General features: G+C 48.2%; 1 protein-coding gene across 1 annotated transcript in view; it reads right to left on the reverse strand.

Moving 5' to 3' along the window:
* The window catches only part of SLC25A13 (solute carrier family 25 member 13), a 105,672-nt gene that overhangs the window by 38,987 nt on the left and 52,088 nt on the right, over positions 1-14,597 (reverse strand). Inside the window, exons 4-9 of the mRNA XM_036759762.1 lie at positions 11,308-11,423; positions 4,477-4,616; positions 3,093-3,239; positions 1,711-1,849; positions 970-1,063; positions 713-797 (exon numbers count right to left, since the gene is read on the reverse strand). Coding sequence (XP_036615657.1) covers positions 713-797; positions 970-1,063; positions 1,711-1,849; positions 3,093-3,239; positions 4,477-4,616; positions 11,308-11,423 — 721 coding nt within the window. The remainder of the gene's footprint in view (positions 1-712; positions 798-969; positions 1,064-1,710; positions 1,850-3,092; positions 3,240-4,476; positions 4,617-11,307; positions 11,424-14,597) is intronic.

The following is a 14,597-nucleotide window of genomic DNA, read 5'->3' on the forward strand; positions in this document are numbered from 1 at the left end:
TGGGAGCAGCCATTGGGATAGGCAGGCGGGGCTTGGTGCCAGTTCCTGTGTGCCTCACACTGGCCCTGAGCACCGAGGACAGGCAGAGAAGGAGCAGAACGTGGTCCCCCCGACCAGAGGCCCGCTGGCCGGTTCAGGCTTCCTCTCTGAAGGGGGCCAGCTGGCTTCCAGGGTGCTGAGTTCAGCTGGATCCCTGCTTGCCTCCTATCCTGCTCACACAACTAGCCACTGTCCCAGGGTGGGGAAGACTGGAGCCCACCCCAGACCACTGTGGTCACACTGGCATCTCTGTGCAAGCCCAAGTCTCCCAGCAGCCAAGGCCTGCTTTGCTTCACAGGAGGTTACACTGATGACATTAGGAATCCATTTATTTCTAAGACAGCACTTGAACACAATGCCTGCACCAAAGGAAGCCCTTCCTTCCTGAATGCTATTAACTGGAAGGTCCAGGAGTTAATAAAAGGCAGCTCTCGAGTGATTGAGGGGGGCCCAGCACCCTCGAAATGGGACCTCAGGCTTAACGCCAGGCCTGCGGACTAAGCTCAAGGAGCGAGATCCATGCTGGGGCTGAGTATCGTGAGTGTCAGGCCAGGCAGACAGACCCAGGAGGCGGGAGGGTGGAAGTGCTTTGTTCAGTCACTCCGCCACCAGGCCATCGGAAGCGCAGTGCCCCAAGGCCCAAGAGTAGGTCAAGAGCCAGCAGAATACAAACCTGCCTCTGGTGTTCGGTCAGCTTGCACTGCAGCTGCTCCCCGATAAGGGGGGTGATCCTCTCAATGTCAGCCAACGTCATGCGCCTGCAGAGAACAACAGCTACTTCTGGGGGGTCCAGAGGCTTTCCCCAAGCTTCTCTGGGTCACTGCTCCCCACCCCCCACCCCCCCCCCCGCAAAGGGACCCTTCCATCACTTTATTAAGACTTAAGAACACGAACAAACAGTCGTCCTCCCAGCCCCAAACCACAGCATACCCTCGTGGCTCATAGAGGTCGGCCAGCTGAAAGAGGATGTCCACTTCCATAGGGGTGATCTGCCCAAACTTCTGAGCTGCCAGAGCGAACTCCTCTAAAGGGAAGTGGGAGGAGAGTGGGGGAGAGAGACAAGGGAATGGGGCTGTCTGACACACTGATTGGTTTCACTCATGTTCCCCACTCTTCCTCTTTGTTCTCCCTTTTAAAATTCCTTTTAAAGTACAATTTATCCTAAGTGATGCTTTTTTGGGAGGGGGAATGATCCTGGGAGAGAAGAGGGCCCAGAGAAAGAAAGGGCAACAGCGCAAACAGACTAGAAAAACTCCAGGTCCAGGGAGGGCAGGAGCTTCCACATGTCCCTGGGGAATCCCTAACAAAAGGGGTGCCCAGGGCCTTCAAATCACCAAACTGTGAAGCAGCTGAGGCCAGGCCCGGGGGGACCCAGGGCAAACATCCATGAGGCTGACAGAAGCTGGGACAGAGGGATGGCTCCCCCTGCCCTCCATGACCACCCTGGTGACGGAGCACTGAGCCTGTGATCTTTAATGGAGGAGGGTGCCAGACAAATCCAACTTGGCTTTGGATTTTCAAACATTCAGAAAACCTCATTTCTATCGCTAATCCCAACGGCACCTTTCTTGTCCCAACTCCAGGTAATGCCTCCACGAGGCACGCATTTGGCTCCCGGGAGAACTCCAGCTCACAGAGGCAATTTGCCCCCCGAGCCACACCACCGCTCACCCTTGGTGACTTCCACATCTTTCCTGCTGCCAGCCAGCGTGGTGTAGATCTTCCTAATGATTTCCATGTTGTTAAGGAGAGCATTAAATCCATTGAAGTAGGAGAAGCTAACTTGGTGGGCTGTGGTACCTCCCGCAGCCTTGAGGGGGGAAAAAGAATCCAAGGTGGGTTCGAGGTGCCCAGGTGTCTACAAGATCATAAACACGGCAGTCCCCAGCACATGCGCCATCCCTGCTTAGCCAGTCCGCAAGCCATGTGCTGGGCACAAGTTTCAACGGGCAACACTTCATAAGTTGGCTTATTTGACATAATGAGCAGATGCACAAGTCTTCTACAAAGCAAAGCCACATTGTGCACATGTACATGCACACACACAGACATGCACGTGCGCACGCACATACGCGTGTTCACACACACATGCGCGCACACGCACACACGCACGCACGTGCACGCACACACACACGCACGCACATACGCGTGCTCACACACATGCATGCACATGCACACACACGCACGCTCGCACACACGCATGCGCACGAGCACACATGCACACGCACGCACATACGCGTGCTCACACACACATGCGCACGCACACAAATACGCACACACGCACACACACACACTCACAAACACATGCACATGCACTCACACACATGAGCGCACAGACAGACAGACATACATGCTTGCACGAGACCAGCCTCTAACGAAAGGGGCTGATGACAGCATTTTCCTGAAGGTTTGCCATGACCCTTGCGGATGGCTATATACCATCATATGTGCAGTCCCCCCATGACACAGATTTCTGACCACAGTGCATGCTCTGTGGGAAACAGGAAAGCATGATGGGTGTGGGGATGGGGGTAGGGGAAGAATTTATGGAGAACCAGGGTTTTGATGAAGGATAAGGGAAACACACAAAATGTCCCCTTAGGAAGGGATTTCCGTTCTGGAATGTCCCACATTCAGTCTCTCTCTCCTAATGTCACGCCAATTCTGACTTGACAGACATCACAAAAAGCTAAGCAGGAAGAGGACTACATTAGAGCCAGTGGCTGTCAGGGGCTAAGGGAGCTGGAAGGGCGGCCTTCCTGGTGGAAAAGCCATCCTTTAAGGGTCAGAGAGGCCCCTGCCCTGAACTGAGGAGAGGAAGGAGGCCAGGGTCTGCCCTCAAGAAGAGAGCAGCAGAGACACAGGGGATTTAGGCTGACATCCAAAGCTAGCATCAAGGTTGGGTGATGATCCTGCCAGCGGAGAGAGCCTCCAATGGGAGGAACTGGTCTGCAGGGTGGCAGAGAGGGTCAGAGCACAGGTGTGGTGGTTCCCAGAGCTGGGACAGCAAACAGATGGCCCTGCCTGGCCCAGCCCCAGGAGATGCAGCTCACCGAAACCAGGCACTCCTCCACAAAAGGTGTCAAGACGTGTGGGCGGATGGTAACCATGATATCCCGGAAGTCCATGGCAGTGACTCGCCCGGTGTGTGCAGTGTCCCGCTGCATAAAGGCCTGTTTGGCATGTTCCAACTGGATTTCCTGGGAAAAAGAGAGGGATCGATGGGTGGGAGTGGAAGGTCTTACCTGGCCATCGAATGCCTTCCTTTATCTCTGCCACCTCCCTGGCAATCCCAACTTCCCAGAACTTGCCACGGCATTTGTGATATAATGGACAGGATCAAAGCCTAAGCAGAAGCTCTGGGAGGGCGGGAAGAGGGGGCAGGGGCTTGCTTTTGTATGCCCATGGCTCGGCTCAGCACCCGACTAAACAACTTCCTAGATCAAAGGGTGAAGGTCTGGGTGCCAAAGTTACAATGTCTAGATAACCCTGGCACACAGTAGGCATTTATGAGGGCTAAGAGGATTCTGTCTGTACTTTTGGTGCTGAGGAATGAATGCAATGCTGTTGGAAACAACAAGATGAATTCAGAAAAGCATGGGAAGACTCCCATGGACAGATGCAGCCAGACAGAAACAGAGCCAGGACCACAATGATGGGAAAGAAAAGAAAAGTCAGGCAGTCAGTCAATAAATACTGATGTGGCACCTACCATGTGCCCGGCACTGTGCCAAGTGCTGGAGGTACAGAAAGAGGTAAAGGCGCACCCTGCCATCAAGGAGCGCAGAAGGGGGAGGAAATGAAAGGAAACAGCCCTGGGCAGTGCCATGCTAGTGCGCAAATGTGGCCCTAAGCAGACACACATCCCATCCCTTCTCCGCAGGCCTGGACAGCACCGCAAAGGGAACAAATTCTGTGGTCAGAGAGCACCCAGTAGCGAGCAAGTGAAGGGGGTGGAGCCTCGGGAGGGAGGACAGCCGCCATTGTCTAGTCCCATTATTCAGCCTGGGCCTGACCTTGTCACCCCCTACTCTAGAACCTCCTGTGGCTCCCTAGGGCCTCCAGGAGAAAATGCCAAGGGCTCTGCTCAGCATTCCAAGCTTTTCATCCCTTTCCCATCTTCTCACCCCTCACTGCCCAGCTGCCCCAAAGAGAGGGCAAGGAGTTAACACTGTCAGACTCAGGTGCGCACTTCAGGGAAATCATGGGAAATCCCAAGCCTTTGGCAAGAAGTTGGAGCATTCAGAGCCTTACTTCTGCTCTGCAGTCCCCTGGGCAAAAGAGGGGCACGTTCTGTACCTAAGGGGAATAAGATGTTTGGAGAACCTCCTCCCAAAGCTGTGTCCTCGGGGGCGGGAGGCCCTCTCTACTCTGCAAACATAGTGTTCTGGGTCAAGGGACCATGCCTTCTAGCAGCAGAGGCGAGGAACCGCTCACCAGTAAGAACTGAGTGAACTCTGCATAGGGCAGCCGTCTTTTTCGATCTTTCCCAAAATGCAGCTGCACAAATTCCGAATTCCAGTTAAATGGAATGTGTTGGTGAATGGTGGTCCGTTCAAAAACTTGCTTTACATCCTCTGGAAAAGGCAAAGAGAGATGGAAAGAGTTAAATTAAACATGACCAATTCATAAAGTTCTTAGGTCTATGTTATTTTACGACTTTATAAAAACAAGAATTTTTTCACTATGCAAACAAACTTATAAAGTCCCATTTGGTTTTAGAATAGACCATTGAACCCTCCATGGAAAAAATTAAAACATTCAAAAACAAAAAAAATTCTAGAAAAAAATAAGAAAAAAACCACAATTAAATAGGGAAACATTTATTATGAAATGACACCCAATCACTAAAGTAAAAGTAATTTCCATAGGAGTAAACTTCAAAATAAGAGTCAATCAACTAGCATTTATTAAGTATCTACTATACGAATAAACCTCAACCTAAATCCTTTCTTCAGTGGAGATTGCCTTTCAAACTAGGAAGGGATAACAACAATAACAACAACAGACATTTTTATCTCCCTCTGACCTTTGTCAACCCCTTTCTTCATAATAATTTTAGTGATTAAGCTTGCCCAAGCCTCCTCATCCTTAAAAAACCCCTTCACTAGACCCTATCCTTCTCCTCAGGTATTTCTTAGCCAAACTCCCCAAAAAAGCTCTCAGAGGAGGTAAATGTAAAGACCACTTACGGGCAAGATATTTATTGCAATTATTTTTCTGCTCAAGCAGAGATCTCAGTAGAAGCCCATCAGGGTATTCCAGAACGCTGAACACGTAGGCCTGCACATGGCCCAGTCAGTGGAAAAGAGGCCATGCGCAAGAACACTGGTGTGAAGGGGATGGATGGGACCTAGGCAGGGGGCAGTATGTGTATTGGGGGACAAGAGTAATGGAGAGACTGAAGAGTGTCTGAGAAAATCCTAGAGTCTTAAACCAAGGCAACAACACAGAACAAAAATGGGCATGTCTGGAGGAGCAGGAGAGGGCCCATGGGAAACATCCTGATTTCAAGGCAAAGACTCCAGCAGGTGGACAGAGAACTGGAAGTCATTTGCAGAGAATAAGTGAACCAAGGAAGAAGATGTACCCCAAAATCAAGATGTGTATCAAGAGAGGAGGCCCTGGGACATAAGTCTGGGAAACACCCACATATTGGGGGAGGAGAGGGACACCTGAGAAGAACCAGGGAGGTGGAGATGTGGGGACAGGAAGGTCAAGGTGAATGGGGAGGACACACAGGACCAGGCATTTGGCCTCAGATGCTTCAAGGCTTAGTTTCACAAAGGATTTCTTCACATGGATGTTACCCCAAATCATTTCCTTTCAGAACCATGACCACACATGCCAAGCTCCTTCAGAGTCACATGAGCAGACAGAACACAACTGCACGCCCATCCTGGCAAGGAACGCTTTTCTTTCAATTAGACGTCTTGACACCCACCTCCAGAATACACCTAAACATCCTTTCTCTCTGAGAACTATGGACGTGCTCAGAAGTGGGCTTCTCTTCTCATCTACCCTGTAGGACTCAGAAAAGTGGTTTTTGTGTCTCTCGTAGTTAAAAGCATGGAGGGCTACAGTTTAGAAATAAGGCCTCCAGCCTGACTCACTGAAGCTGTCCCTGTTCTGCCCCTTCTCTCCTTACCCAGCGTCCTCCTCCTCCTCCTCCTCACGGACACCTGTCCATGAGAACCTAGACTCCAGTGTGCATGCCAACCCAACCAGGCTATATTCAGACAGCACCAGTTCAGACTTCATCATGACTCCTTCGGGATTGTCCTGGATCATTGTATTGCTGAAAATAATTAGACTCTTAGGGTTAGGGTCGTTCACAGTTTATCACTGTTACAATGTTGCTATTATGCACTTCTCCTGATTCTGTTCATTTCACTTTGCATCCATTCATATATGTCTTTCCAGGTTTTTCTGAAATCATTTCTTACAGCACAATAATATTCCATCACAACTATATATCGCAGCTTGTTCAGCCATTTCCCCATTGGTGAGCATCTTCTCAATTTCCAATTCTTTGCCACCACAAAAAGAGCTGCTATAAATATTTTTGTATGTGTAGGTCCTTCCCCCGCCTTTTTTTTGTTTGTCTTTGGGATACAGACCTAGCAGTGGTATTGCTGGATCTAAGGGTATGTACAATTGTATAGTCCTTTATGCATAGTTCCAAATTACTCTCCAAAATGACTGGATCAGTTCACAATTCCAACAACAGTGCACTAGTGTTCCAATTTTCCCACATGCCCTCCAACATTTATCATTTTCCTTTTGCATCATATCAGCCAATCTGATAGGTATGGAGTGGCACCTCAGAGGTGTTTCAATCTGCATTTCCCTAATCAATAGTGATGTAGAGCATTTTTTCATGACTATACATAGCTTTCATTTCTTTGTCTGAAAGCTAACAATTGGAGAAAGACTTGTATTTTTTATTAATTTAACTCAGTTCTCTATATATTTGAGAAATAAGACCTTTATCAGAGATACCTGTTGCAAAAAAAAAAAATTCCCCCAGTTTTCTCCTTTTAATTTTGGTTGCATTGGTTTTGTTTGTGCAAAAACTTTAATTTTATATAATCAAAATTATTTACATTTTGTAACGGTCTCTATATTTTCTTTGGTCCTAAATTCTTCCCTTTTCTATAGATCTGACAAATAAATTATTCCTTGCTCTCCTAATTGGCTTATGGTATCACCCTTTATGTGTAAATCATGTACTCATTTTGACCTTATCTTGGTATACTGTCTGAAATGGTCTATACCTAGTTTCTGCCATTGTGTTTCCCAGTAGTTTCTGTCAAAAAATGAGTTTTCTCAGTGCCCTTTTAAGGGAGATAATGAGCTGTACCCACTTGTTCCTCTTCTCAGTTTGAGACAAGGAGGAGACTTGCCCATCAGGAGAGAAGGGAGGGCCAGAAGGGGACTTTCCAGTGGAGATGTGGCTTCCCAGGAAGCAGACTGGTCCTGATGGGACCACAGACATAAAAGCTTGAAGTCCAATTGTTTGCTGCCCCAAGCACATGGGTCTTCCTCATTCATGTGCTTACCTGCTGGGCATCTGTAAGTGTGTGTCCACATGTCTACTCTCCCCTATGAATACTGCATACATTAGTTAGAGAGTATTAAGCATATTGTTGTGAGTTTCCCTGCACTTGCTTTCGTTTTATTGTTAAGTGAAAGGTTGGATGTCTAAGAGTCAATGGAGACATGGTGACTCATTTTGTAAACAAGTAGGAGGATCCCTCTGAGGATCCTGAGGATCAAGACAAGTCGACAGATATTTCTGGCCGGCTGACTTGGTGCCGGGCACTGTGTTGAGCTGGGAAGCCAGCTTCTCTTCTTAGGGAGCTTATAGTGTAATGGGGAATGACCCCACAAAGGAAGCTGCAAATCAAGAAGAAGGGAGGGTGTTTGGTGGAGCAGGGCAGCCTGGAGAGGAATCTCTGAGGAAGGCATCAGGCTGTCAACCAGAGGACGGGTTCTCAGGGGTGTATGAAGGCATGCTGGATGAGGGAACGTGTGGCTGCTCCTCCTGAAGACACTTTGGGATCCCAGCCTGAAGCAAACCCTCAAACCCAGACCTTGTCTCAAGAATACTCCTGAAAACTGGGAAAGAATGTTTACGACCAGTGTCTCTGACAAAGGCCTCATCTCTAAAATATACAGGCAACTGAGTCAAATTTATAAGAATACAAGTCATTCCCCAATTGATAAATGGTTAAAGGATATGAACAGGCAGGTTTCAGAGGAAGAAATTAAAGATATCTATAGTCATATGAAAAATGCTCTAAATCACTATTGATTAGAGAAGTGCAAATCAAAAGAATGCTGAAGTACCACAGCACACCAATCACATTGGCAAATATGACAAAACAGGAAAATGATAAATGCTGGAGAAGATGGAACCCTAATGCATTGTTGGTGGAGTTGTGAACTGATCCAACCATTTTGGAGAATAATTTGGATCTATGTCCAACGGGCTCATACCCTTTGATTCAGCAATACCACTTCTAGGGCTGTATCCCAAAGAGATCACACAAATGAGACAAGGACCCTGATGTACAAAAATATTTACAGCAGCTCTTTTTGTGGTGGAAAAGAATTGGAAATTGAGGGGATGTCCATCCATTGGGGAATGGCTGAACAAGACGTGGTATATGAACGTAATGGAGTACTACTGTGCTGTAAGAAATGACGAGCAGGCAGATTTCAGAAAAACCTGGAAAGACTTATATGAACTGATGCTGAGTGAGGGGAGCACAAGAGGAGAACAATATACACAGTAACGCCATGGTGTGCGATGACTGACTTTGACAGACTCAGCTCTTCTCAGCAATGCAAGCACCTAAGACAACTCCCAAAGGCCACGTCCAGAGAAAGAACTACAAAGTCTGAAAGCAGATCAAGGCAGACTATTTGCTCTCTTTCTCTTTTTTGTTTTGTTTCTTCTTTCTCATAGTTCATTTCATAGGTTCTAATTCTTCTTTGCAACATGACTAATGTGAAAAAATGTTTAATGTGAATGTATATGTGGAGCCTATATCAGATTGCATGCTGTCTTGGGGAGGAGAGAGGGGAGGAAAGGGGAGAAAATTTGGAACTCAAAAGCTTATGGAACTGAAAGTTATAAAATAAAAACAAAAAATAAATTAAAAAAAATTTTTTTGAAATAAAAATGAGAAAAAAAAATACTCCTGACCCAGGGCAACCTGCCCTATCATCCACTCCCCTCGGGATAAAGCCAAGCATCAGATGTGGTCTGATGTCCCCAAGAATTCATTCTCCCAATTTCAAAATGGGTCATCTTAGCCTGCTTGACAAACAGACAGATGGATAGGACATGGAGGGAAATCTGCCTGGGGCTGACAAACAGAAGGCTCCCTGGCAAGATGATGCAGCCTCCTACCCGACCTCTGGAGGCAAGCAGTTCATGTTCACAAAAGGAAGGCTGCAGGGCAGAGCAGGGCAGCTCCCAGACACTCAGGTGGACAGAGCTAGCTGGGAGGGGAAAGGGAAAGGACAAAGCATCTCCAAGTCCCCTCCTACGTGCCAGTCACTTGCTCAGCAAAGATACAGAAAGAAGTGATTCCAAGTCGCCAGGAGCTTCCATCCAAAAGGGGGACACACGCGGCAGTTACACAGAAGACCCTGTGAGAGGGCGGGTGCAGGAACCACCAGAAAAGGCCTCACCTCTGAAGAAGAAAAGGAACTGTGCCAGGGCACCAAGGAAAGGGCACACCCAGCATGAGGAAGCGAGGAGAGGGAATCTGGCCAAACAGGGGAGGCCCTACTTTATCCCAGAACTGAGTTGCTCAGACCTGGGCGGAAGAATGGGCCGAAGTGGGGAGACTTGAGACCAGAGATGAGTGAAGAGATGGGGTGTGCATGCAGCACCCGAGAGGCTGTGAAGGTAGAAATGGGGACTCTGGCGGGAGACAGCAAGCAACACGCATCCGTAAAGCTCCTACTAGGGGCCAGGCATGCTGTGGGGCCCTCCCCAATCCTCCAACAGGTACTTTCTGTTCTGGTACCATGAGGAGCTGGATGAGCCTCCCTTGTGTGAGGGTGCGGATGAGATATCCAGGCCAGCCCTGGTCCTGGCCCTCAACAGGAGCGTCCAGCACCTACAGAACAGGCCAGCTGTGCTCACCCAGGAGTCTCCTTCCATCACAAGGAGGCCCTGGCTGACTTGTCCATGGGGCTGATTCCATGGAGAACATGAGGAGCCTTCCAAAGGGCTCAGAGTCCAGGGAAAAACCACAACAGGGAGGTTTTGGGAAAGAAGAATGATAAATGACCACCTAGGAAACCCAACTGTAGGTAAAATAAAAGACAGAAGAGTTAAGCAGGAAATCAGCTCTGAACAGACACCTCCCTCACCGCAAGGGCAACGGAAGCCACCATCTGCCTGTGACCGCCAAGCCCAGGGGAAGGCATAACCCTGAAGCTCAAGGCAGAGAGGGGCTGTGTCCATGTAGACCTAAGGAGTTCGGTCTCCAGGACGTTGAGTCCGAAATATCCAACAGGCCAGCCGAGGACATGCATACCTGAGGTGGGACTTTGGAGGGAGAAGAGGTCTCCTGGCCATGGGCCAGGTGGGAGAGGTTCCAGAGGGCTGAGGGGAGCACCCATCCTCTGGCCATTCCAAGAATGCTGGTGACAATGGGCGGGGCAGCCAGACTGCCAAGGGAGGTGATCCAGCCAGAGAGAGGACCCTGCCAAGGCTGTTTTTGAAGGGTGGGAGAAGCCTGGACAAGGCAGAACCAACAAATAGGGAGATGAGGAAGAGGATCGAAAGCCTGGGGAATTGGGCACTGAGGACATACCAAGAGGGCAGACAGAGTTGGCCCAAAGAGGATCCCATCAGCAGTAGTTTTGGAATGGGGGAGGGCCAGGACAAGCTCATCCCTCCCTGCACTGCAGCATCCACTAGGCACTCTTGTCTCTCCCTCTTTCAACGCTCTGACCTTTGCCACTCATTAGTTATTCCTTTGGAACTGACTGTTGCCCTAGAGGCATTTGCTGAAGTCCCCCTCATGAGGGGGGATGGGGCTTCCATGACCAAGCCCTGTGCCTACAGCTTTCAGTAGAGGCAGAGGGCAAAAAGAATCTTTGTGATGTGCAGCGGCATGTGGTTCGTGTCAGCCAGGGACCCTGACAGAAGGGAGAGAGGGAGGGAGGGCAGAGTTGTGGTCTTTGGGCCTTCCCCACCCACCACAGTCAAGGGGAGCCCCTGGCTCAGCCCAGCCTTACCGAAGTTCACCTCTCCATCACCAGTTTTGTCAAAGAGCTGGAAGGCCACCACAAATGTGGCATCCGGGGCGCACAGGACAGACTCAAACGCTATGAATTCTTGAAAGGATATTAGCCTGTGGGAGAAGAGGACACAAGAGACAATTAGTGGTCATAGGCATGGATACGTATGTTCATCGCACATACCCACACACCCTTATCCAGACTCCCAAGGCCAGAGAACCCCGCCTGGCACACTGCTGGCTTTCAGAACACCAAGAGCCTAAATCTGAGGCTGGGATGTGACAGTTTGGGAAGGGAACATTGAGAGGAAAATCTGCCTCTCTCAGCCCCAAGTGCTGCAGCTCTCATCAAATTGCCTACCAAGTCCTAGAGCTAACCCAACGTGAAGCAAAACCTTAGAAATTAAATGGGGTTTACTGCCAGAAACAAGACACATTTTTCATAATATTACCATTCTGTTCTCCTTATTATCATATAAATTAAGATTTCACAAATAAGCCACTGATTCCTCGTACAGCAATGAGGTGAATAAATAAATGGATAGATAAATAAAGGCACTGAGATTCTCCCAGGCAAAGATTCCGTCCCCCATCTTATGTGCTTGGTACCCAGGCCCATCCTAAATACCAGAGAAGTCAAGCCTTCAGGGTAGGTGGGGAAAGCGGACAGAAACATCACCACGGGGAGATGGAGGAAGAGAGAGCGCCTCTCCAGCCCTACAGCTCCTCTGAAGAGACCAAATCCTGCTTGGTGAATCATTCTTCCTAGCCAGGTATGCAGACTCTGGAGACAAGGATGTTCAGAGCAAACACTGGGGCGCAGCAGTCTACGCTGGGGACATGGAAGTCACGCAAGTACCCAGTTTGATTGACACAACACTCAATTCCCCCAGAAAGAGGCATCAGAACCAGCCCAGATATCCAAAGTCTGAAATCAGGAAATAGGCTGAAAGAGGCCATGTTGGTGATGGGACAATCTAGACATAACCCAGCAGAAGTGAAGGACTCCAGAACATTGACAACAAAAACCTCAGAGAAAACCCAGCTTGGGAGCAAGAGTCCCTGGACATGAAGCAAGAGTTAAAAAAGATTTCTTGAATGTTTTTTATAAATAAAAGGAATGTCAGAGGGAAAACATAGGAAGAGAAGGAAGAGCTGTGGAGGAGAGACTGGGAAAGTGAACCAAGAGTCTGGCACAAGAGGCTGGTCCAAGCAACAAAGTCTCTAAAAAGAAATGAAGCCAAAAGAAGTCACGAGACAAAAAGAAACATCAAACAAAGTTGAAAGACTAAAAACACAGAAGAAAGTGTAAAGCCCCTCACAGCAAAAACAACTGATCTGTTTAATGTAGAATGATTGGCCTGAAACCTAAAACGAGCCTCGATATCGTATTTCAAGAAATTATACAAGAAAACTGCTCAGCTCTTGATGAAAAGATCAGAGTTGAAGTGCAAACACAGGAGTCAAGAGAAACATAAAATTGTAAACATGAGCAAATAATCACAAGGGACTAAAGGAGAAATTGCTCACACTGTAATATGGAGAGATGATATATATCCCCAGTAGTTCTGTTATGTTTTCATAATTTTAAAAGAATTGTAAAAGGAGGGAAAGAAGGATGGGGGGTAGGGAAGGCAGAAAAATAATCTGGATGAGCAAGTGAAAGTCTACACGAACAAGGAGGAAGGAGTGAAGAGAGCTACTGACCCTCGCTCTGTATGAGCTGGTCAAAGACAGGAAGAATGCACATGCACAATTATGTACAGAAAGACACTTCAGTAAAGAGGGAAACAAGAGGGAAAGGGAATAAAGGAGAGGGGGAACAAGATAGAGAGTAGGGAGATGGCAGCAAAGGGCTATAAACTGGCCGGCGCTCTCCTCGGTGGGGGGCTGGCCAAACAACATGTCCTACAAAGGGGATGGGGCATGACTGTGCTACAAGAAATGAAAAAAAGGCATTTTCAGAGAAATCTGGGAAACTTGTATGACCTGATGTGTCATCCCTGGACCTGGCGTCAACTGAGTTCTGGATGCCAGCTTACTAAAGAACTGACCTCTCAAACAGGACTCTTAATCTCTTGGGGCAGGGACAGCTCTATGTCCAATTTCAGCAGGAAGAAGCTTTGGAGGCCAAGACCTTCACCCCTTACCCCAAGATTTTGAGCCCATTCATTCGAGGGGGGAATGATGACATTGCTTTATATGCGTATCTTGTGTTATCCCCTGTTATACTGTTGTGTACAGTTCTGTCCAGTTATCCCAAAATTCCCACTGCCCTATGTAATTGATGAGAAAGATCTTGGGACCAAATAAAGTGTCAATTTACAATTGAAGATCTTTCCCACCCATTAATAGGCTATGTGACCTGCTTATATCACAGGAAGCCTTAAATCACATATGGTAAGAGGAGCTTCCTGACATGAAAAGGAAGTTATGTCACAGCAAATGCAGAGAGAAGGGGTGAGGATAGAGGGAAGAGAGAGGGAGGGAGAGAGGGGGAGAGGGAGGGAGAGAGGGGGAGAGGGAGGGAGAGAGGGGGAGAGGGAGGGAGAGAGAGGGGGAGAGAGAGGGAGAGAGAGAGAGAGAGAGAGAGAGAGAGAGAGAGAGAGAGAAAATAGAGCTGAACAGGCTGACTTAGCTGTACTGTGAGTTTGTTTTTGGGAAGACCCCAGCAGGGGTCAGAGAGGTTTTGGGATGGCGAGGCTCCATGTTGTGATATTATGTATCTAATGCTTCACTGCTGTGATAGACTGAGTAGATAGCTTATGGGATCTGGTTCTCTGGTGTCTGAATAAATCAAGAGTCTCATACACTTCACGATTACAGAACACATGGGCACTTTGACAATTATGTCTACACTGTATTATCGCCCTACCGATACAACTTGTATGACCTGATGTAGAATGAAGTAAGCAGTGCCAGCACAATTGATCCAATGACCACAACACTGAAAAGAGAAGCAACTTTAAAAGAATAAGAAACCTTAACCCAATAATGGCCAGCCCAAACTGGAGAGGACTCATGCTACCACCCACACAGACAGAGAGAAAGGACTGTGAATAAAGAACGAGATGTACGGAGGGCCATCAAACATGGGCCAGTGCACAAGCTTGTCCTGCTTGGCAACATGAGCAAAAGGAGCTGTTTTTCCTTCTTTCTTAGTGGTGGGGGGCAGTGGGAGGGAGAGAAGGTGCATCTTTGTGGATGGAAAAGCAAATTCAATTTAAAAAACATTCTCTCAGGCTCCACGTGCCGTCATCTCTCTGAGAGAACATTTTGCACACTGAT

This window comes from Trichosurus vulpecula, chromosome 5 (genome assembly GCF_011100635.1).
Source record: "Trichosurus vulpecula isolate mTriVul1 chromosome 5, mTriVul1.pri, whole genome shotgun sequence".
NCBI lineage: Eukaryota > Metazoa > Chordata > Mammalia > Diprotodontia > Phalangeridae > Trichosurus > Trichosurus vulpecula.